At 43.1% G+C, this 25,122-nt stretch overlaps 1 protein-coding gene across 1 annotated transcript in view; it reads right to left on the bottom strand.

Annotated features, from left to right (window-relative positions):
* Positions 1-25,122, bottom strand: part of Ism1 (isthmin 1) — a 79,001-nt gene that overhangs the window by 5,843 nt on the left and 48,036 nt on the right. The window contains exons 2-5 of the mRNA XM_036185974.1: positions 22,174-22,404; positions 12,673-12,937; positions 6,112-6,255; positions 2,910-2,999 (exon numbers count right to left, since the gene is read on the bottom strand). Of these exons, the coding sequence (XP_036041867.1) occupies positions 2,910-2,999; positions 6,112-6,255; positions 12,673-12,937; positions 22,174-22,404 (730 nt within the window). The remainder of the gene's footprint in view (positions 1-2,909; positions 3,000-6,111; positions 6,256-12,672; positions 12,938-22,173; positions 22,405-25,122) is intronic.

Here is a 25,122-nt window from a genome sequence, read left to right as displayed (position 1 = left end):
AAACAAACAAAGCCAGAACATTTCAAAACTGAAATGAAATGTTATTTCTAGTAGGGTAAGTCAGGAACAGTTTTGGGTGCTTGTGACATCATGCTGATTGTGAGCCACAGTAGGGCCAGTGGTGGCCAGACCTGCTCTTCAGAGCTCCTCAAAGAGAGCCTGCTCTGCTTACTTTGCTGACTGCCTCCCATCGTTCAGCTCATACTTGCCTTGGAGGTCAATGACCACGCATGGAGGAAGCTCTTCTGTCTGGCTCCTCCCTGGGTCCCCTCAGTTTGGCAATCCCTGTTGGACAGGGCCCTGGATTTTTTTTTTTTCTTCTTCCTGGTTCTCCTTTTCTGCTTCCTTAGCTGTCATACTGTCACCTTGTAAGCTCACCCCCATCTGGCATGTGCTACTTGCAGAACCCCAGTTGGCACAAGCTTCAGTGGCAGAGGTAGCAGGAGGCAGGGGAGGGCTTTCCGCTAAGCATTAATTGTAAAAACCAAACTTGACCAGTAATAATACCTGATGGGAAACTGGAGAGATAGTTTAGTATACCTGCTGCTAAGCATGATGACCCAGGTTCAGATCCCCAGCATGGATGGAAAATCAGAACATGGCTGTAACCCCAGCACTGAGTGGGGAGTAGTGAGACATGTGGGTCATAGGTGTTCTCAGGCTAGCTAGGCTAGTAGAAATAATTCAGTGAGAGACCTAGTCTCAAAAAGTAAAGATGGAGAGCATCTGATATTGATCTCTAGCTCCACATGTCCTGATCCATGTAGACCATATCAATAGGCTTTTCACCCCTGACTTCTATTGGATTGCCCAGTGGGTAGCATGGACCACACAGAAGGAAGAAAGTAAAGCTAGAATGAGTCACTGGTTCCTTTCTCACTGTGCACTGTCTGCATCCTTTGAAGAAGCTGAGACTATGGTCAGGTGGTTCTCTCTAGGAGCTGTGCTTGCTGCTCCTATCTTGGTCCCATCAGATCAAGAATGGTAAGGGCTCTCCAAGGTTGCTAGTCTTGGGGTCCCCTTCTTGGTTTATATCAACTCTGCTCAGTTTTACAAATAAATGATCCTTCACTAAATACTTGCCACTTGCCTACACTGAATGTACTCAGTTCATTTTTGACTGGACTCTGGATGAAATAGGTCTACTTAGTTCTGGTATCTGATGTGGCCTTATGCATCACCCTGCACAAAAAGGCAGAAGGTGCATGCTTGTGAAATGTGACATGAGGAGACATGAGAAGTTCTCTGCCCCTCAAAGATCATGTCTTCTGTTCTTCCGTTTTATGTAAAACTTCTACCTTTAAAGTCAGTTTAAAAAGTAAATCCAATGAACTGTGTTTGCAGAAGGCTTTCGTGAAATAAATATAATTTCATTGTTTATGTGAGGTGGAGGCCCTGCTAACACAAAATTTCTAAACTGTCCTGAGTTTGGCTTACAGACATGTTGGAATGGATTTTTTTTTAAATGTAACAAGCATTGTAAGAATTAAGGTATATTTTAGCTAAACCAGATCTGGGATTTGTCTGGGAAAATTAGCCTACCTGATTTTCCAATCTGGAGAGATACTGCAGACTCGAGTTTATGAAAGAATTTTCGGGGCTAAAAAAAAGTGCAACAGAAGGGATCTGACACTTTCATAACACAGTAGTAATGGCTTGATATTTACCTTATATAAGGCCTTATAAGGCATGGCTGCCCCTGTCTTTTAGAGAAAATATTATTAGTTCTTTGATAATTTTGTAGAATATGTTTAGCTTTCCAGAGCTATCTGGCTTCCTAACTGTCCAATCCCCCCTTCCTCTCATCAAGACCAATTTGGGTCGTCCAAATATTCTTGGCTATGTTGTCTTCAACTGCAGCACGCTCAACTTCCCAGAGGCTACACTCTTAGAGAAAGCTGACTGTCCTTCTCCCAGCAGCTTCCTGCTGTCACTACCTCCTCAGCTGCGGGGCGGGCGCTGATGGTGGGATGAGTCACCATCACCACCTGATGTGGTGAAGGACTGTCCTACCCACTACTGCTCGCCGACAACAATGCTGTAGCTGTTTATTATTTCTTTTTTATCAGAGTGCAGACACCCTTCTTTTCAGTATTTCTCTGTTTTCTAGACTATCCTACTTAGATCCTTGACTGTCTCTGTAGTTCTCTGAGAAAGAGAAAAATTAAATCTCTAACCAGTTGGGCTAGGAAACTCAAAGAGACTTAGGCCTGCTCAATTTTGTCTGAGGAGATACCGCAGCCTTAAGTTTACAAAAGAATGTTCGGGAATAAAACAAGCGGGACATAAGGAATCTTACTCTTTTACAACACGGAATGGCACAGTATCCAGAAGTAAATGGAGCTGTGTTGAAAAGCAAGCTTGCACCTGAGTGTGAACTTGCTTTTGTGTTCCCCTAGGCTGTTGCTTCTAAGCTGGCACTTTCTAGTAAAGGAGTGAGACACACAGAAAAACGTCCTGAAGTTCCCCCCATCGATGGAAAATTCTGGCAAAGGAGGGAAGTATATAATATTGAGAAAACTTCCTCCCCTCTTCCTTTCATTTGCTGGAGACTTCTTTTCCTGGATGCTGGGTGAGGACAGAGCTCATTGGGTGGTGGGCTTACTTTGTGCTAGGGGAAGGGTGTGCTTAATCCATTTCTCACCTAAGAGGCTCTGCAGGCTGCTCACCGTGGTACACTATGGCTCAGTCTATTCTAGTGTGGGAGGGAAGGGCTGCTCTTTCTTGCCTGAGGTTACTCTTTCTTGCCTGGAGTCTAGTCAGTGAGCAGGAAATCTGCTGGGAGCATTGGACACTCAAAGGGAAAAATGAAACATTTTCATAGGTCCAAGGATGGCACTGCAAAAGAAAAATGAATCTCCAAAGCACTGAACCAATATTTGGATTAAAAAAAAAGGAAAAACTCTTACCAACTTCAAACAACTTGGTGGCATTAAACTCCTCACTTCCCGTAAGCAGACTTACTTCAGTGGCTGCTGTCCTGAAAGTGTCTTCAATTCCTAAACACAGACAAGAGCTCATTTTCCCCTAGTTTTATGGAAAAATTCACCCCCACCCCCTCAAATACAAAACAAATATACCTGAACAAAGCCTTTTTGTATTCATTACTACTCGTGGGTAGAAACTTGCCAACAGAGGAAACAGTAAAAGCAGGTAGCAGTGCATAAAACATATTAAAACTCCAGATACTAGTCACAGTGTAAAATCAGATCCAAATGTGCCTGCAATGTGTCCATGGGCTTACCCATTTGTCTGGGAGATGAGGGGTGGGTGGTGGTGGGGTACTTGTCAGGGTGGCTGTCTGGTGAGTGACAAACTAAATCAGAGGCAGCAGTGTGCTTGAGACCTTCTTTTTAATGGCTGACTGCCTGGTTTTAAATCATTGCTAGCTGTGTGGACCTGGGCAGGACACTTCATCTTTGTGTGCCTAGTTTTAATTTCTCTAAAGTCAGGAAAACTAAGTGGCACCTCTCCCCTGCAGAGTCAATAGGAGTGAAATTCGGGGAGAGCATCTCCCAGAAGGGAGAGTAGAAGCTCATGTTTCCTGCTTCATTGATTGTCTAATGCTACTCCTATTGATGCTCCAGGGAATCCCATTACTCATTCTAAGGAACTGAACCTAGTTTGCTTCAAACCTTTCAGCTCCCTTAAATCTCCCCTCAGAATTACCACACCCAACTCAGATTCAAGCTTAATAATGAGAAAGAGCAAAGAGTGGAGGCTGGCAGCTTTTTGGGAGAACCCTAGCTTTACTCTTGAGCATGACTGTATGTCCTTTAAGAGGTCACTCTGATTTTGTTAGCTCCCTTAAGCAAGAGTTGGCCTAGGGACATAGTTGTAAGAAATATTTATTATTTTTATTTGTGTGTGTGCATGTATGTATATGCTATGTGTGTTCAGGTGCCCAAGAAGGCCAGAAGAGGTCATCAGATTCCTGGGACCTGGAGTTTCAGGTGGTTCTGAACTGCCTGACATATGTACTGGTATCTGAAGGAGCAGCAGGTGCTTTTAGTTACCAAGCATTATCTCCAGCCCCCAAGGGGACATACTTTTATGATCATTACTGAGCCTATAAGACCTTGTTTATTCCATAGCTACTTTCAGTAAAGTAGAGATTCAACAAACCAAATAAAGAAGGAGACCCTGCTAAAAGTAATCATTTATATCCAAAGGAACCCTTGGAGCTGGAACCTCCTAAAGCAGAAAGGCTGGACAGACCTAAGTGGGCAAGGACAGCTGAGAAGAAAATGCATGCACAGGGATGCCAGCTGCAATGATCTCAGTGGTCCTGGTACCCAGAAAGGAAACGTGAAATTGCAGCAGGGGAGAACCTACCAGCTTGGCTCTGTATGCTAGCTCTGAAAAGAACATAGGCATGCCCCTATGACTCAAAGTAAAATTGTATCCATATGGGGCTGAGCCAAAGACCTTCCTTCATGGTGAAGGTGAAAGAGTGTTCCTCTCCAGTCAGGCAGCATGGATTCAAATTCCATTATTATCATTTGTTGCTGATTTAGGGCCTCAGTTTCAATGCCAAACAAATACAATAATAAAATTCTGTTCCATGAGGCAGTTTTGAGAGTTAAATGAAGTAGCACACCTAAAAGTCATGGAAGTTTGATTGATACTGAATTACTCAGAACACTCTCATTCTCTTTAATACCATCTTTTTCATGTTTTTCTTCAACTCCCTAGTCTTACCTTTCTCTCCACCCCTCTCTTATCTTCTCCTCCTCACCTTCCCCTCCTCTCTCCTCTTCCTTTGCTTTCTCCCTTCCTTCCTCTCTCTTTTGCATTTTGCTAAGGAATCTAAGCCGGGACCTCATATATGACCAGACAAGCACTCTCCTTCTCTCATTCCTAGACCTTCTTCCTTTTCTTCATCTTAATAGCTTTTTTTAAACTTTTCTATTTTTCTTCATAGTCTTCTTCTTTTCTTCTTCACATTCTTCCTGAATGTTGCTTCCTCCTACTTATGTTATTATTTACTCCTTTTGTTTTTCCCCACCCAAAACCCACTGGCCAGACTTCCACCTCAGCTCATTGCAAGGAGCACAGGGAAGATTCAGAGAGGTAAATGTCTGCAGGGCTGGCATGCAGGCGGAGCCACCACTTCTTACATTTCAACCCCATTTTCTTTGAATGCCCTCTGCCAGCATGCACCTCGTTCCGGTCTTTCCTCCCCCCTTCTTCAGAAATCCCTTTGTGCTTCCAGGTTTGTTTGGGTCCGACCTGGTTTGAGAATAGAATGGCTGGGAGTAGAAGAAAGAAGTCTGAGGAATGGGGATCAGATTTCTGGTCTCAGAAATTTCCTTTAGATGAAGCCATTTGGAATGTGTGGTTTTATGATAGGGCCCAAGATATTATTGTAGACTGGTATTTTGCCTGGCAATGGGAACACAGTAAAACTATACGCCAGGGGGTGATAAGCTTCATGTTAAGGACCAGGAGGCACATAGTTCAGGCTTTATGGGCCACTCATAGTCTTGGTTGACTCTGTTTCTCCTATTTGATCCCTTTAATAATGAAGGTCTCTACATAAATAGGCCATAGGCTAGACAAACCACTATAACTTTGACAACCATAGTCACAATTATTGTTTATTTCCAACATGGCTCCTCATTGAGTTACCAGTTAATTTAATTTTCAAGGCACTGATACTACAGTATAAGATCACAATTAAATGCTAAGTTGCACCAGTTTGTTTCATGGGAAGCCTTGGGCAACTCTCAGGTATTATTGACAATGCTAACTCCATGGTTTTTCTGAGAATGAGAATCCACTCATGCTGGCTTCCTTATCAGACATAAATACCTGTTTTCAAATGAGTTTTTCAAATTGTGACAATCTCACATCAAAGTCCCAAACTGATCAGAGTCCCTCCTTCAAGTTAAATAAGTACAATATGGCACTATCCCTTAGGTCAGAGCCTCTGTAATTGTGCTTATGAAATCTGTTTTTATTCACCAAGTCTATCAGCTATCTCTAGTTGTCCTGTTCTGGTCAAAAGATTTCTGAGGAAAATGTTTATCTTTCAAATAATTTCTTCAAGTTTTAAAATATAAACGAAAAACCTTTCCCTTGAACTTGGAACCAAAGCCCCACAATTACCTGGGCAGTTTGGACGGTCACAGGTCCTCGATTCTGTTGCTATGCATGCATAGCCACAAGAACGGGTCCGTTTCTGGTTGCCATTTCCACAGGTGACGCTGCAGACAGACCAGAGACTCCAGTCACTCTCACCGTCTGTGGAATCTGGAAGGGAGCCAGGGAGATGGTCATCATCCCCACCTAAAGAGTTCCCAAGTCTCCTGTCCAAGTTGCCTGTTGGCCATGTATTCCTCCACCTGCATCATGCTCACTCTTGAAGGGATTGGTTGAAGCCTGAGCTCAAAGGCTTACAGCTGTAGGTTCATGTGAGTGCTCAGCTTTGTGAGACCTGAGAGGGTTGCTATGTTGTGTTGACTGGTACATGACTAGGACAACCCTTGGGACAAACCCTTCCCCCTGTGGGAGGATAGGGGAGGGAGATGAATAAGAAGGGAGATAGAGCCACTGCCGGGTGGTGGTGGTGCATGCCTTTAATCCCAGCACTCTGGACTTTGTGAGTTTGAGGCCAGCCTGGTCTACAGAGCAAGATCCAGGAAAGGCACAAAGCTACACAGAGAAACCCTGTCTCGAAAAACAAAAAACAAACAACAACAACAAAAAAAAGAAGGGAGATAGAAATGGAGGGGGCAGAGGGAAGGGACAGAGGAAGGGAGAGGAAGAGGAGGAATGCAGGGGGAAGGAAGAGAGAAAGGGGAGGGAGAAAAACAGGGAGAGAGAAGAAGAAGAGAAGGAGGAGAGACAAGAGAAGAGAGTTCTACAGAATCTGGTCTTGCTTTGACCTATGGTCCCTACTGACTTCCAGTTTAGTTTAGTTTATTCTGGTAAATCCAATCACCATGAAAAAAGTTCAAGATGAACAAATTCAAGAATGATGAGATGCCTCCAAAAAAGGGAGTTACATGAAGGACTACAAAACATTTGACAGAGGAAGGGAGGCTCCCAGTACTTCTGTATAGAAACTGAATGCAGCTGAAGCCATCAACAGCAGAACTGCCCAGTGGTCTGGACTTCCTGAGCCACTAAATCATGAGAAATGACTGCTATTGTGCTGAGTATAGGATGCTTTGTCACACAGTAGCAAATAACTAACGTATTCATTGTAAATATAGAAATATCCTTTTAGTCATTATTCAACATCTGGCCAATGAATATTAGTTGGTCTTGCACTATTTGTCAAGGATAACTCTAGGTATGTGGATATATTATTAAGAATAGTGGGGTTGGGGATTTAGCTCAGTGGTAGAGCGCTTGCCTAGCAAGCACAAGGCCCTGGGTTCAGTCCTCAGCTCTGGCAGAAAAAAAAAAAGTTTTCTTCACCATGGTGTAATGAACAATGAATACAAAATAGTAAATTACATAGTATGTTAGAAGTTATGAATGACATGGGAAAAGAAAAAGTAGACCACACTAGGGAGTGTTGGAGAGGGGTGGGGATGTGGGTACATTATCATGACTGACTTTCTCTTAACAGAAGTAAATATTAACAAATGTCTTAGAGTGTCTGGGGGTCTTGTCCAGGGTTAGGTTAACAGAAAGGAAAGCTTGTGCTGTAGCATCAAGCCCTAGATCTCTAAAATATGACTTTCCTCCAGTAACACCACCCCATAATAATTTCTCCTGGCTTATGCACAGCTTCCAATAGCCTTGGGGCCTCTGTGAGTGCCAAGCACGGGGTTGCAGTTATGTGCCTTGAAGGGACGGGATACCCTTCATTCAGAATAGGTTGTAGTGGTTATTATTACATAGACCCAGCAAGAATGTTCTCACATGTTTCCACCTGAATCTTGGGTCCTGTGCCAGCCACCAGGGCTGTTGTTTACACAATACTCACTCTGAAGGCACCCTGGGCTATCACAGGGCTGCTGAGCCTTCTCAGTCTACTATTTAGAAGTGGTGTGTGTGTGTGTGTGTGTGTGTGTGTGTGTGTGTGTGTACAGGACACTGTAATGACCTCTTCCCTAACTGATGGTAAAGCTTCTCATAGCATACCTGCCTTTGGAAGCATTGTCCACCTCTATCTCCTTCCATCAAAATCATTTTTTCAAATTTTGATTTCTTCTAAGAAATAGTTTCCCAACCACACAGCCAAGCAGATGTCTGAAGCTTTCATTTTACATTAGGAAAATGGGCATCACTTTCCAATATGAACCTCTCTACTGTCTCCTCTGGCGCATATACCCAGCAAGGCTGGAGGGACAAGTTAGTACTGTGGATATTGCTCTCTATGCTGTGAATGTGTTGCTCTGATTGGTTAATAAATAAAATGCTGATTGACCAGTAGCCAGGTAGGAAGTATAGTATAGGCAGGAAAAGCAGAAAGGAGAATTCTGGGAACAGGAAGGCTGAGTCAGGAGATGCTGCCTGCCACTGACATGAGAAACAAGATGTAAAGATATTGGTAAGCCATGAGCCATGTGGCAAGGTATAGATTTTAGAAGTGGGTTCATTTAAGATTATAAGATCTAGCTAGCAAGGAGCCTGAGCCATTATCATACAGTTTTAATTGATGTAAGCCTCTGTGTGTTTATTTGGGTCTGAGTGGCTATGGGCCCTGGGCGAGACTGGATGAAACTTCAGCTACACAAGTTGCTTCCAAAAGGAGAAAAGTCCGAGACAGAATAGTCACTGCTCTCTCCCAGAACTTTGCAGACATGCCTGCAACAATTGCATGCTCATCAATGACACCATCTATATGCAGTGGATTATATTACATGTGCACACATTGCATTTTTACCATGCACACACAAACAGGGCCAGATTTTGTTAAAGGGGGAAACAAGAGGCACAAGTAAAGATTCTCATATTTTTGCACCATAAAAAGAGAGAGGGTAAGTTTGAAAAACAAACATTATGTCATGTAGATAAAAGCCATGCCACTTGTGGAGGGAATAGCAGCATCAGATAAAATCCAGTGAGGCCAACTGTTGTACTTCTGGACTTTATGAAAGCAAAGGGGTCTCTGCTATCCAGAATCTCCTGCAGCCTTTCCTTTTCATTTCATTAAGAGCACCAATGCATGTGGGGCAATGTCCCTCAACTCAAGGGCTTAGCTCACTTTGAGGCCTATATTTGAATCTATGCATGAGCTGGACTTCTCACTTTGGTTTTCTGGATCTAAATCACTATATTATTTTCCTTTGTTGCTATGATAAAAAATTGACAAAAATCAACTTAGGAGAGGAAATGGTGTATTTCATCTTATGGCTTACAGTTTGTAATCCATCACCAAAGGAAGTCAGGCCAAGAGCTCAAGACAGGAACCTGGAGGCAGGAACTGAAGCAGAGACCAGGAGGAGCATTGCTTACTGGCTTGCTCCTCATTGCTCACTCAGCCTGCTTTCTTAATCAATCCAGGACTACCTGCTCACAGTGAGCCTCCCCACATCAATCATAAATCAGGAAACACCCTCACAGACATGCACACAGGACAGTATGATAGAGGCAATTCCTCAGTTGAGGTTCCCTTTTCCAAGTCAACTCTAGATTTTGTCAATTTGACAAAACCTGCATAGCATAAGGACTAAATGCTAATGGTGTATCAGAGTATATGAGAGATGATGCTCATAAGTTCTTTTTCCATGTCCACTTCCTTGGCTACACCTTATTTTATGCTGGTTCTGAACCATGTGGTTTGCTTCAGTTAATGGGATGATGGCAAATAGGATGTAAGTAAAGGCCTAAAAAATGTCTAAGCCTGTAGACTTATCTTATTTAGCTGAAAGGAACCATTCCACTAGCATGTAAAGAGCCCAAGGAAGTTAAGGTCCAGGAGAAGAGAGGCTCTGACCATCTCAGCACTCCTGATTGTCTAGCTGAGCCCATTATTGTTACTGAGGTCACTGGAGACTGTTCAGTTCCAGCCAAGCCAGCCCACCTCAGCTCAGATGAACATTCCAGTCAACCTGCAGCCTCCTAAGAGAGAACCCTGCTTCTGTTGTTTGAAGCTGCTAAATCAGACTGGTGGTAGTTTCTTGGTTGTTTTTGTTTGTTGAGACAGGAGTTAACTATGTAGCCTGGGCTGGCCTCAAACTCATAACCCTCCTGCCTCAGCCTCCAGAATGCTAAGATTGCATGAAGTAGTTTCCCCTAAAATCTGTCAGGAATATGCCACAAAATCTCTCCTAACATATGTTATCTATAAGCAGCCATCAAGAACTTATTCTACCAGTAGGTGGCTTCTTGCAAATCCTTAACTGCTCACAAATTAGTTAATCATTTCTAAAGGAGAGCAATCTCCTAGGCAGGTCTTCACCATCTTGAGGCCTCTGCCATACAGTGGTCCAGATTGGCATCTAACAAAGACCTTTTGGGCGATTCCTGTTTCCTGAAGTCAAAGGGCAGAACAAGGATTTCTGGCCGGAGCACATCTTTCTAGGTGAGAAATCCTCTCTGTTTCAATGACAGATGGAGAAGTTGTAATAGATGTAACAGAAGACAAACCTAGTTTATGATGCTGGAAACAAAAGTGAGGTCGCCGTGTGAAAGCTTAACCAAGAGGGAGTGTGGCTCAGAGCAGAAAAACGAGCCTCAGCTACAACAATTGCAAAGACAACAATGACAACAAGAACAAACTCTTCCTGAGAACATTTCTGTAGCATTTTGACAGTTCAATGACATCAAAGGCCTCAAGGAAGGAAGACAATGCTAACCACCACAATGAGTGGAGAGCTGGGATTCATAGATGCTACTCTGGACATTAAAATCTTCCTTTTGTGGTGTCTGCACAGTAGAGCTTTTTGGACCAGTTCTAGTGTAGGGACCACTGAACTGCCCAGAACTGGTCTGGAAGTGGTGCCTGGGAATTCAGCACCACTAGTCCTGTATGATCATGGCTACATTTAACTCCCAGGCTAAGTCTGTGGCAGAAAGATTTTTACTCCTTTAATGGATAAGGAAACTGAGGCTTGTAATAAAACTTGAGATGCTTATGGATACCCATACAGCTCAGTCTGAGCACAGTAGGAGTTATATCTGAGGTCTGCATATTACCAACACACCCTGTTATCTATCCTGCCTTCCAGCAACATTGATTCTGGCCAAAGTTAGCCTCCCTTTTCTAAGGCACTAACAATGCAGCCATAATGAACATTACAAAGAAAATTCCATGAAAAAAAAACATGACTGTGAAATACTCTGTTAAAATGAGACCATGAAAAGTTGGAGGATTTCAAAGAACTAAATGCAAAAAAATGAAGGTCCAACTTCACTGTGGCCAGTTTAGGGGACAGAAACTGCCATGGACAGAGAAGTACCTGCTTGGACCTCTGTTTGAAACTCTCTGTATCATTCTTGCATCTGAAGATTTTCTTTTGCTGTGACAAGACACCATGAGCAAGGCAATTTAAGACAGAGTTTATTTGCCAGGCGGTGGTGGCTCACGCCTTTAATTCCAGCACTCGGGAAGCAGAGCCAGGCGTATCTCTGTGAGTTCAAGGCCAGCTTGGTCTACAGAGCAAGATCCAGGACAGGCACCAAAACTACACAGAGAAACCCTGTCTTGAACCCCACCTCCCACCCCCCAAAAGGAAGAGTTATTTGAGGCTTATAGTTCTAGAGTGTCAGAGTCCATGACGGAAGGGGTTAGAGTACACAGGTGGAAGTGGCAGGCAGCAGGTGACTGGAGCAGCAGCTGAGAGCTCAGAAGTAGGAAGAGCATACTGGAGGGTGATGGCTTTTGTAACCTCAAGTCCATCCTGAGTGATATACCTCCTTTAACCAGGCCACAATTCCTAACTCTGTCCAAACAGTTACCAAGTGGGGACCAAGTACTCAAATATCCGAGACGTATGGGGGGCATCTCATCCAAATCTCCATACTCCTCATCATGTATTATTCATTCCTTGGTCTGCTGATGGGAAAGCCACAAGAACACAACAGAGGTGTTTGTGGCGCATCAAGTGTTTGCTTGAAGGAAGGAGGGTGAACTGTTGAGTGACAGAGTGGATCTGAGATCCCTCCATCTTGTCTCTCATCATAACTAAAGTAAGAAAGTAACTGATTATTTTAATAAAATAATGTAATCATCTCTTGGAAGCTTCCCCTTCTCTTATGACCCTAGCAGTCTCAACTTGGGGTTATGGTAGAGGAGGGGACAGCTTGCTTTGACAACCTGTGACACAAGTTGTTCATGTGGATTCCCCAGGGCCACTCCACTGGTAACATCAGACATGACCTAGCTGCCTGGTCACAGGATGCAATTGTACATAAATTAGTTTTCAGCATTTTTATTTTTACAGCTAAAGAATAGAGGGAAGGTGTTTTGATGATTTATTCATCTTTAGAAATAAAATTAAATTTCAGAGAAGACAAGACAGGAAAGAACCCCAAAGACCCTAAAAAATATCTCAAGTATAATTTGAAAATTATAGTATTCCCAAAAAACTGTGGCTGTGGATGGCTCCATAGGGCTTCTGTGAACACAGCCTTTATGAGGTATGCCTCATAGAAGCCTGAAAACCACATACTGTAAACTGGGTTTTGCTTGGCCCCATGTCTGTGAGGCTTTTTATCATCCTCATTTACTCTCCCCACCAATTTTATATTACTGGGTAGTAAACTCACCATATTCTGGCTGCTCTTTGGTTTCAAAAGTCCGGTGGCCTGGGGCTGGACGGTCCCACCCCCTAGGAACACTGAGGAAGTTGCTGTCATCTGAGGTACTGTCATACTTGTAGTCCTGGTCCCCACTGTTTGTCCTGGCCAAGGACAAGGACCTCTGCCACCAGGCCCGCCAGTCAGGAGAGGGGACTGACCAGCTGGGTTTATTCTCTGGATGCTGATCCTTTTCCGCTTCAGAGTCAGGACCGTCGACCACCTCTATGGTGACCTGAGGGAATTCAGAACAGGCCAGATCAATGTCAATCAGACGAATTGGCAATCTCAAGCTCAGAAGGTCTGAGAGAGCTGAAGAAAAGGATGGCAGCATCCCTTGTGAAAGAAAGCTGTAATCACATGGTGATAGAGAACACAAGACATCTAGGAACAGCCCACATGAACTTCACAACTGTTAGGAAGAGTATGGCTTCAGATAGGCATGAAGCTAGGCATGACGGGCTTCTTGTTTACTGATGACCAAATTGTTAATAAGCCTTTTACTGAAGGAATGCTGTCTATGTTCCTGAGGTACTGAAAGAACAGCCGTAGCAAAGCATGACTTAGTAAGCAGGTGCCACATCAGGCACTGTTCTGAATGCTCTGTCCATGTGAATTTATCAAATCCTCACAATCCACATCCCTGCACATGTGTCATACATACTTCCCATCAACAAGCAGAGTCCATTTTCATCTGGGCTAGCCTCATGATGCACTAGGTCCAGTTGAATGGAAATAAGTGACACTCATGGGGTTGGGAAGGATGATTTAGGGAGGCCTGGGGGGATGGATCAGTGGGTAAAGTTGCCTATTTAGTAAGTGAGAGCACTGGGCTTCACATCCTGAGCACCCACATAAATGTCAGGTAAGCATGGCGGCCTGTTTGTCATCACAGCTCTTGGGAGGCAGAGACAGGGCATTCTGCAAAGCAAACAGGGTAGCTTGATTAACTAAATTGGAGAACTCTGGGTTCAAGTGAGAGACCCTGCCTTAATATAAAAAGGTGAAAAGTGATTGACCAAAGCACCCCACATTAACCTCTGTACTTATGTGTACCTGCATACGTAAGTGCACCCACACATATTTGAACATGTGCATGTGTGTGCGCGTGCGCACACACACACACACACACACACACACACACACACACACACACACGCGCGCCAAAAAAGTGTACTGAGGCTTCCGTAAAAGTGTGTTGGAGCATCCATTTTCTTTTCCTTACAGTGTTCTAATAGCCATGTAAGGAAGCCCAGCCTTGGTCACTGCATAAAGACGGGCTAGACGAAGAAAGACTGTGTGGAAGAAAACTGAAGCTAAGGTCTGGTGACTGACACTATTATGGATCTTTCAGTCCCAGTTGGATCACCCACAGTGGTACCATATGGAACGTGAACAAGCTCTCTTGGCTGAGTTCTACCACAATTCCTGTTCTAGAGGACCACAAGCAATCTGGTGGTCATTGCTCCAAGCTATTGAGTGTTGCGGTGATTGCTACATGAGACAGCTTTTCATAGATTAGGGAAACCAGCACAGAGATGATAAAGGAAGGCCATGGGACTTGGAAGTAGCAGGTAAGGAGAACATGCGTCCAGAGCCCACATTCTTACCGACTTTGCCACCTTGCCTTTCAAAAGTATCTAATAGATGTAAGATGGAGGGAGCAGAGAGGCCCAGGAACTAGGGGCAGTCTAGATGCTATAGGCCTTGCATAGATGTGAGCACTAGGCCCTCAGGACAAGGCCTTTCCAGTTATGATATTTCATTTTCCCCATTGTTCAGCCCCAGCAGCAGGGTCAAAGCACATAGTCCCTGAGCGATGGTTAGAACTTGTTCTTTGGATTAATGAAGCCTACTTTTGAAATCTGTCACAGGCCTGGAAGAACACAGTTTCTTGGCTCTGAGAGACAATCAGCATAGAAAAACTTGTTTAAAAAAAATAATAAAAGACTCATTGGGTTCCTCTGGCCATCACATAGTTCTTGCAACACCTCCTGGAAGAGTTACATGCAAATGAATCAGAAACACGTACTCCAAGTAATCAGCGCAAGATGTACTGGGCAGATCTATTCCCAGTTTTGCCCTGACCCAACATCTGAGGAGTTGCTGAGATACTCTGCCAAATTGCACTGGGGTGTGCCCATCCTTTAGATAAACAGCTTGGGGGTTGTTTGCATCGTACTCAGTCTGACACTTAAAGAAGCTGCCAAGCCAATAGTGGTCCTGGGCTTGAGATCTCGGTATGGCCTAGAGGGTGACCTTAGATCACATAGTATACTGAGAATGTATCAGGCCAAGTACATCCATCTCCTCTGTTGTGGGATGCCTAGAAGGGCACCATGAGCCATCATTGCCTTAATTTGTGAGCAACCCTTTTATTCTTATAATTATGAAGGTTTTATGTGATTCAGCTATAGTTTTAAGACTAGGAGAAGAAAAGAAACACAACACCCATGTTCTATCATTGTTTGGTGGAATGGACAGTTGCTAGGGAACAATGACTACTAGGATCCACATGGAACCTTCAAAGGACAAGTGAATAAAGAACACACGACTGGATGGCATATATAAAACTACCATGGCAGGATGGGCAAGGCAGAGTCTTTGAATACACAGCCTTTCTCCTTTGAAGCCCCATCCCCCTCTGCCTGCAGATAGAACTACTGAGCTGCAACAATTGTCTGCAAGGATATTAAGGGTCTTGGAGGAGAGAGGCTGCCAAAACCAGGGGAGGGGGGGAGGGCAGGCAAGCAGGCAATTATGGTAATGAAATCAGTCTCTGAGTAGAAGATAAGAGAGGGTGACGTGCCCAACAGTTTTGATACTCCGTTTGTATTCAGACTGGAGTCAAAGGGATTGCTTAAACAAAATGTGCCCTGCAATTTCTCCAAGCCGGGAATAAAAACAATTTCATGTTTCAAGCTATTACCGTCAATACGATTTTTTCCCTCTCAAATTGCTGCTCTGATCCAAACAAAATAGAGTCCTTGCCTGGTAAGGCAATGGGTAGCAAAATAGGAATTTACTCCAAAAACTGTATCAGTGACTAAATCTTAACAGCTTCGAGGTTTCTTTCTTCTCTTTAATTTCTAGCCACTGCCCCAAATGAATTACAAAACAAAGCAAAACACAAACAAAACTTCGGACCCACCCTTCCCCACAGTCAGCAATGTGGAAACCTCAAACTGATATCAAAAGAAGAAATCTAATCTTCAACCTGAAATTTTATAGGCATCCAATTAAAAAGACGCAATGAGCATGGCAAATGCCTTCTCAAATGGCTGGGATTACTTTTGTTTCCTGTTTCCCTTGTTCTAGTGGGGTATTTTAGAGTCAGGGAAGCCTCTGGAAAGATCTCTTAAGCAGTAAATGTGAACGTCTGGAGTCATGGAGTGAGTACAGTAAACTTCAAGCTGATAAAGACCCTAGATCTCTCTGTCCTTTCTAGCTCTAGTATATATCCTTGAGGTACCTTAGCACACTTAGAGAAAGAAAGAGAACTCTTTCAAAAACTCCAGGCCCAAGGTAAGACAGAACCTCCCAGCTCCAAAGGATAATGCAAAAGTAGGTATTAATTCTGCCCAAATTGGTAATCCTGTTCAGTTTTTTTTTTGTTTTTTTTTTTTTGTTTTTTTTTGCTAAATAGTTAAAACTTATGCTAGAACCAAACTCTTGACTCTTACTCTGCAAAACATTTTCTAACATAAACTAAGACAGCGCCCATTCTAAGTGCTAATGAGCCATGGCTGCTGTGAGTATGTAAGCTGTGCTGCCACAGTGAACCTAGGAGTTTTCTTTCTCCTTGCTCCTCTGAGCTTTGTGAGCTGAAGGGACTGACTGGGTGGATGGATGTAGATTAGAATTTCCCAGACAGAAAAGGGATTCCCTCCAGAGCAGAGAACATCCAGGAACATGTCTGCAGCAAAGGCTTCTGCTGCCCTTCTTCCTTGACAACTGTGGCAGAAAACACAAAATAGACCAGGAAGACATTCAATCCTCTTGTCTCAAACCTGCTGATGCTCCAAAGAAATTGTGGTATTCCCTACATAATTGCGGTTAGTGCACTGAGATTTGTAGTGGTGTGTCTGCCCAGATGTTATTGTCTGTTCTACAAAATTTAGACTCAGTTTTCAAGCACAAATTTGGCTTTGTGAAATCAAAGATAAATGACAAAGAAAGTGTAGAGATGGTTTCCAGGTAAATCTTCTGATTCCCAATGAATCTTTAAAAAAGTTATTTATTCCCATCCCCACTGCCGTGTGTGTGTGTGTGTGTGTGTGTGTGTGTGTGTGTGTGTGTGTGTGTACATATTTATTATAATTTGTGTGTGGAGGTCAGTGGATAACTTCATGGAGTTGGTCAGTTCTGTCCTTTCACATCTATGTGGGTGCTGGAGAGAACTAGGTAGCCAGGTTTCTGAAGTAATGGCCTTTACTCACTGAGCCATATTGCTGGCATGATCATTATTGTAGATGCTTTCCTATCATCCTTATCTGCATCATCTTTACGAATCATATCTATCAGTTCCAGAAAGCTTACCATACACATAACACGACACTAAGCCCTTCATATGGATAATCTCAACCCCCAGAGATCAGATGATATAGGTAATTGTGGGTGGAATTATCACACCAATTTTATAGACAAGAAAACTGAGGTATGGAGAAATTGAAAAACTGTCCAGGGGCTACAGAACTCAAGACTAGCAGACTGAGTGGTGCTGCTAGATTCCAAACCTAGTTCAGTCCGACTCCATAGTTTACGATGACAGCAGAAGCCCACGAGAATATCAGCTGTCCAGGTTTGTCTCCATTGGCATATTGGTCCTTATCTAGGGCACAGACATTTCTTGGCTCTTACCTTAGCCAGACTGGCCATTTCAAAAGTATTATAGACACAGGAGGGAAAATCAGAAGTAGAAGCATGTAAAACCCTGACCAATCTCTCTGAGTATATTTTGTAGCACCTAGAGGCCTAGGGCTGTTCAAGAAAGTCTGGGTGGAGAAGAAAGGTCTGTGGATCACTGGGTTTAAACCCCTCTCAATGGAGGCAAAGAAAGAATTATATTGGTTGAAGTGGTGATACTGACCTCAGACTGATTCAGAAAAGGGATATATTTTGTGAATAACTACTGTAGTAATGAATTGATGCAGCAAGTCTAATAATGAGTTTATTTTGGAATTTTTGTCTTTTATTATCTGACCATCAACCAAAGAACAAAAACTCAGCCAAGGGCACTAAAGTTCAAGTCAAAGTTGTCCTAGGGGATTTACTTTCTTTCCTGAATTTTTTTTTTTTTAAAGCAAAAACTAATTTCTTAAGTTGCTTTAAATCTAATATGAAGAGGCAACTTAGGAATCTAAGGCCATCTCTTTCTATGCAGAGATAATACTTCCTTCTCCCTCATTTGCTCAGCCTGAAACTAGTGCTAATGTGGACTCTACTTCCCCTGGAATGGAGGCTGCCTGACTTACGGCATAAAAATACTCCACAGAAGCAGATGTTGGGCTTTTATAAGGATTCTCAAGAGGTTCAAGGGACACAACCCTTTGCAGAAGCTCAGGAATGTCACTTTGGAGAGGCACAGACATTTTCAAAGGAGGGACAGGATCCATCCCTGGAGCTTTGGGCACATTTCCAGAGCATAGAGTTGCAGAGGGGTCAGGGACAAGGGTAGTGATTCCTGCTAGGCTCCCAGGCTCCAGCTGACGATAACTAGGTGGGAGTGAGGGGCAGTCTGCCTAGGGAGGGGGCACAGGAGGCCAGAGGCTCTGGCAGCAGAGGCCTACCCGTTGACACACCCCTCACCTATATTCACGCCACTAGCCAGGAGAGAAATGCTGAGGGGCCATGGTGAGCAGTGGGGTTTTGTGCTTGACTGGATGGGCTGGGTCAAGCCAGTGGATTTCAACAAAAGAACAGTGCTCTGAGGCCTGGATGAGGCCAGCCAGAAATCATTACTCCCTCCCCTTTGGGAAGCACCTTATGTTCTAAAGGACCACCAGGGAACTGGTTTACTCAAGTGTAGTGGTGCATGGGATGGTAGAGGCTGTTGGGCATATGAGCATGTACACATACATACATACATACATACATACATACATACATACATACATACTGAGAGAGACAGAGAAGAGGGACACAGAGAGAGACAGACACACATATAGAGAAACACAGAGAGAAAGAGAGAGAGAGATCGCCAGAATACATGGAGACAGTAGCTACCTTTGTGTGAATATCTTTCTGCGTGACACACACTAACTTTTTGTGGCCTTCTAGAAACAAAGGGTCATAAATGGAGCTCAATTCTCTTTAGGGTAAAGAATCCATCAGATTAATTAAACAGTTGTGTCTCACTCCTCCACACCATGGAAGACCAACAGACAGGGATTATCTAAAGTAGAATGGAATAACTGGACTGTGCAGTGAGCAGAAGGATGTATTGACCTTGTGTTGTTTGGGTGTCTGGCTTCAACATTTCTATGTTGGAACTGTATTAGTTTCAAATAATTTCTGCCAATAACTGTGATATTTGAAGCCATAGAAAACCTGTACTCTTGGTAGATGTTGTGGTCTCTGGTGTCTAAAAGGTGACTCTAGAAAAACATGAAACCTTCCTAGGAATAGCTCTCTCCTCCTCCCGCCATGTCCTCCAAAGCTGCCCTTTCAGTAGTACCATTTGGAGAGAAACTGCTTGCTGCAGTGCTGGGTAAGGACAGAACCAAGTGAAAAGCATTGATGGGGACTTTCACCTGTTCCAAGTCACAGAAGCAGGGTGCTGAGAGTCTCAGTGGCATGAAGGCAAATGATTTCCACCCATAACCACACTTCCATGGTGGCTGAGAGGGATTCTGTAAAAGTACAAGGGACTCTTCCAGAGAGACCCCAATGTTGTGAGGATCCTTGGCTCTATGGGTAAGGCCTTCTCTTATGCCACCCTTATTCTCTGCTACCTTACCTCAGCCTCTGTCTAGTTCTTTCCACACAGGTTAGTGCCTTTCTCAGGAGTAACTGACTCAAAAGTTCTCTTACTTCCTACTCAGAAACACAGCACAGCTTATTATGAGGAAAACTGAGTAGTTTTCTTGTCTGCTTTACTGAATGCTTGCACAGATCTGTCATGTGGGCAGGAGAGGGCTCAGCTTTTCCCAGGTTTAACCTGTGATCCCAGCAACCTTTGCACCACTGGCCTTCCTTAACATTTAGGTGGTACTTTCAAAGGTCCCAAAGGTGCCTGGATAGGGATTGGGCATATCCAGATGGACAAAGAAAGAAAAAGGACACAAGAAGTTTGGTCCCAAACTTAATTTATCACTGGGTGCACAATGGTGCCTAGTAAAATTTCAATAAGAGAACATCTCAAAAGCCCACAGTGTTCCTTTGTCCTTAATCCAGCACTCTTCTGTAACTTTACAGTAGCAGTTCTCAAATCCACTTCTCCAGGAGCTTAGGCTGCAGCATTAAGACTCTCCCTGATTTCCTGTCTTTGGGGTAAATGCTAGCCACAGGGAAATTAAGGTTAACCATGGTCTAAGGACCCTTGAGGTAAGGGTTGTTGAGCCTAGGAAGCATAAAATCTCTAAACAATGAAACATTTCTGTAGATGAAGCCACAATAGAGAGCAGTGGTGAGCAATGGTATGGAGCCAACTGCCATACTACTCTGCCAGTTTGTCCTTCCCCCAGGTAGATCCGCTGCTCTTTCAGAGCCATGTCGCAAGTTCCAGGAAGGGCACTAGAGCAAAAGGTCTGTTTTTACAATAAATCGTTAGACTATAGCACTCATCAGAATGTTACTTGGAACAGGCAGTGACTGCTGAGCATGCGCTGTCAACTATGATTTCCAACATACTTTTTTTGTGGAGCACTCACAGAGCCCTGCCCTACTTCTTTCTGTCTTCTATTGGGGAACACAGTACTTTTTCTTCCTCTGTCTTCAGCTGGGATAGTCATTCCTGTGCCATCAACAGGAGGGACTGAAGGGATATGGCTTTCTGCTTTCTAGATCTCATAAGCTAATGTAGTGTTTTCTGTATAGCAGCCATTGCTTGATGGTCATTAATGAAGGTATATTCTTAGTGACATTCACTGTTAAAAAGCATAACAACTTTGACAGAGAAAAGCTGTCCTGAAATGGTATCATGCAGAGGGTCAGGAGAGTCAGTCAGAAGGGCCATGGAGGAGAGAGGAGGGACACACACATACTACTTATATTACACACAAACATGTACCCCCCCCACACCCCCTCCCACACACCACACACATACTAGAGGTGTGGGAGAAACACTTGATAAGAATGCTCTGAGAGCCAGACAGTGGTGGTGCATACCTTTAGTCCTACCATTCAGGAGGCAGAGGTAGGCAGATGTCTGTGAGTTCAAAGCTAGCCTGGTCTACAAAGTGAGGTCCAGGACAGGCTCCAAAGATACAGAAAAACCCTGTCTAAAAAACAGAGAGAGAGAGAGAGAGAGAGAGAGAGAGAGAGAGAGAGAGAGAGAATGTTTTGAGCCCAAATTGAGGAGCTCTCTGCTGCTACACAAGCTAATAGGCATTTGATATGATAAATTAAGGAAAATCTGTTCTTATTCAAATGAAAGGAATCAAAGCAAAGTATAGAAATATGGAACCAGGCACATAGAGATTGGAGTGAGGTGAGGGTTAGACAGCTCAGGGCCTCTCTGAACTGTCAAGAGAACTATCTTCAGGAAGAAGAGAAGGTACAAGCAACACCCACAATCAGGAGTTTGTCCCTGAAACACGGATTAGTGGATGGGTATTCCTGGGAGCCATAGATCCTAGAACTGAGTTCTGTAGCTATAGTTTACCATCATGTGGTCTTAGTGATTCCCTTAACAGCTGCTGCTGAGAGGAAGGCTTCTCCTTCACGAAGATGCTTGAGGGTCAGATGGAAGAGACTTCCCTTGCAATATAGATGAATGCTATCATTTTTAAATTCAAGAACTCCTTGCTGGTGTCCCATTTTCCTGGCTTCATTAAAATCCCATTTTAATAAAATGCATGAATATCTCTTCTAGGAAGTTCCATTCTCACCTTCCTTCTTATTTAGTGTTTTGGTAAGTCTATTCCTTAGGAGGTTGTCCTCTCCTGAAGGAATTTCTGGTGTTGAAGGCAAGCTAGCAAGGCACTAAGGGGAAATACTTTCCTGAGTTGTTTGAAGATAGATTGTGGGTTACATGTTCTAGTCACAAGCCATGATATTCTTTTCCTTTAGCTACCACATTTCATTAATTTCAGGGTGCATCATTTTTGTTTTGTTTTTATATCTCAGTGTCTCAGAAATCATTAAGGGTGTTGAAATAGTATTTTTATGAGAATAATACAGCCCTCAGCAGGAGTCAGAGTGGGGTTGAGAAAGGCAAGGGGTTAAGGCCGCAGGGCTTGTTAGAATCAGGTTAGGAAACAAAAGACAAACTGTTTTCTTCTCCTTCACTTGCCAGCTGCTGAGAATTACCTGAATATTTGGATTCTGCCCATTGATATCAGCTTTGGAAAGATCTGGAAAGTTTGGTAGGTCAAGAAGAAAGGATCTGGGGCTGTCTCTTTGCAATGAAGGATGCCCAGTCTCTTGAGGGAATCGCTGTCTGGGGAAGGGTTGGTGGACGACTTGGTGCTCCCCTGGGACTTCTTTGGACAGAGGAAAGCTGGTTTCTGATGTGGAATCACTCTCCAAGTTGAGGTTATTCTAAAACATACAAACAAAACATACAAGTAATGAAGAAATACTTAGAAGGCAGGCAGTTAAAAGTGCTACTCTTAACAGTCCATTAAGTTAAGGGACAAGGACAATTTATTCCAGTGGCTGGAGTTAAACCAGTGTCTCAGGCATTGTTCTATAGCTGTGAGGAGACACCATGACCAAGGCAACTGTTATAAAAATAAAGCATTTAATTGCTCACAGTTCTAGAAGGTTAGTCCATTATTGTCATGGTGAGAAGCAGACAGGCTTGGCGCTATAGCAGTAGCTGAGATCTTTACATCCTGATCCATAGGCACCAGGCAGAGACACTAGGCCTAGCATGGACTTTTAAAACCTCAAAGCCTGCTCCCAATAACCTACTTCTTCCAAGACCATGTCTACTCTAACAAGACCACACCTCCCAATCTTTCCAAAAAGGTCTGCCAACTGATGACTAAGCATTCAAATATATAACCTTATGGGGGTCATTCTTATTGAAACTACCACAGCCAGCATAGTATTCCCAACTCATTTACCTACCACATGGTTTAGTTTCTCCATCTTTAAAAGATCAAGTCAGGAAATGTCTTCAAGTTTACTATTTAGGAATTTTCTTGGGAGTTATGAACTATTTATTAGCACCAAAGCACATCAAAATAAGAGAGCTATTTTGAAGGAAAAGAGGTACTCCTGGAAAAAAGCTGGAACCAACTTATAGTTCATTTCTCACAGCTTCAACTGGTTAACTACCATGGCTTTAATTATAACGTTGATGTCCAGTTTTGTTTCTTTGGCATAAATTGTGAAGGAAAAGATTTGATTAAATTGGATAAATATTTAAGTCAAACTATTGATTACATCCATTCACCCATTGTATCTCTATTCACTCATCAATTCATTTACCTATTCATTTTTGTTCAGCCATTTATCCTTGTCTATTCATCTACCCATTTATTCATACATATATCCATTTTATTTATAGCTTTCTATCTTTCTCCAATAAATAAATCATAACTACAAGCTAGTCATGAGATGAATTAATAAACAAGATAGTCATGTGATCTGTACTCTTTTGGAATGTACATCTATGTGTAACGAATAAGAATACATAGACAAATAAGACAAGAGACTACTGAACATTAGCTAGGTAGACAGAGAACATCTCTTTGAGGAGGTAACAGCAGAGACAAGATTCGGACAAGAGAAGGAGAAGCCCCGAAGTGATCCCGAGGTATGACAAAGAGCAAATTAGATAAAACTCACAAAGGAGGAACTGACAGCTGCCTTGAGGAACATGAAATCAGGAAGTCTGGGTAGAGAATGACAGAAGTTGAAGAAACACAAGAGAGAAGGACAAAGAGATAGAAGGTGATAACAAGAGAACTCTGAAATCTAGTGCCTTTACTCTTAAAATTGCAAGTCAAATCATTTTCTTACCTAGTGAAAAATGTCCCAATTTACTTGTCATTGGGGAAACTTTTCCAATAAATGTAGCTATCCCTGTCCTTTCACACTTTCTGGAACACTCAGCAAAGGCATCCTCTGGCCCTTCAGGGACAGTATTTTTATGTTTACTGGTGGAAGGAGATGTGGAGATAGAATTTCCCCAGCCTTTGGGTCAGTGGTTAATGCTGTTGTTATTGTTGGGCATGTTTTGAGGTTTGGGAGTTACGTTCCAGCACATTGTCTCCACACACACTCCCTTGCCCCCACTGCAGTGCTGTTGACCCAGCCAAACAGTTCTGTCTAGAATAAAAACATGTTTGACTCTGAGTACCCAAGGTCAAGAGCAGCCTGAGACTGAAACACTCATAGACCACCTTTGTCACTCTGTCACCTCTGAAGTGGAAAATGAGAGGTTGCTTTCATGTTTTCACTTGCCCATACTTCTTGCTCAGGAGATGTGGCCAAGCCAGTGTCTCTGTTAACCTTTCCAGCCACCTCTTTGTGATGGTTTTTGTTTCCTAGCATGATTGTAGAGGGAGTTAGACTAGTATTCTGAGGCATTGCTCAATGCAACAAATTCTAAATGTATTATTGTTTAATTGAGTTGGGGAGGGGGATAAGAAAGAAAGGAAGATAGAGGGAGAGAAAGAGGAGAGAAGGAGAAAGGAAAGATGAGAGAGAGAGAATAGAAGAGAACAACAGAGATTTCTTCAGTGTAAGACTTCTCTGTCCCAATCCCCCAAAAGGTACCTAATAAAGTTGTTTCTGTGCCTCTATCACTGGACACCCAACCCCAACACAATAGTGTTAGAGAGCATGGTTGGTAATATCCCTGATGGTGTTAGAGAGAACAGTTGGTGTTAGAATGTACAGTCAGTTCTTCTTGATGGTGTTAGCGTGTAGCCAGTAATCCCTGATGGTGGTAGAGTATAGTTGGTAATCCTCGATGGTGTTAGAACAGTCAATACTGCCTGATGGTATTAGACAGTACAGTTGGATTCTTCCTTTTGGTGTGAGGATGTTCAGCTGGTTCTCCTGGATAATTTTTGTTGGGGACTCAGGCATATAAAACATATAAGGGGCTTGGTATTTGCTTTCCAAATGCTTTATAGCTTTGTTGTGTCAACTGAACATGTTCTTAACTAGATCAAAAACAAAACTCTTTGTTCTAGAGATGTAGTTCAGTGGTAGAGCATTTTCCTAGCATCCTCAAGGTCCTAGGTTCAATTCTCAGCATTGCAATACACACACACACACACACACACACACACACACACA

Source organism: Onychomys torridus, chromosome 4 (assembly GCF_903995425.1).
Source record: "Onychomys torridus chromosome 4, mOncTor1.1, whole genome shotgun sequence".
NCBI lineage: Eukaryota > Metazoa > Chordata > Mammalia > Rodentia > Cricetidae > Onychomys > Onychomys torridus.
Note: the sequence above shows the minus strand (reverse complement) of the source record. Positions and strands in the feature narration are given on the sequence as shown.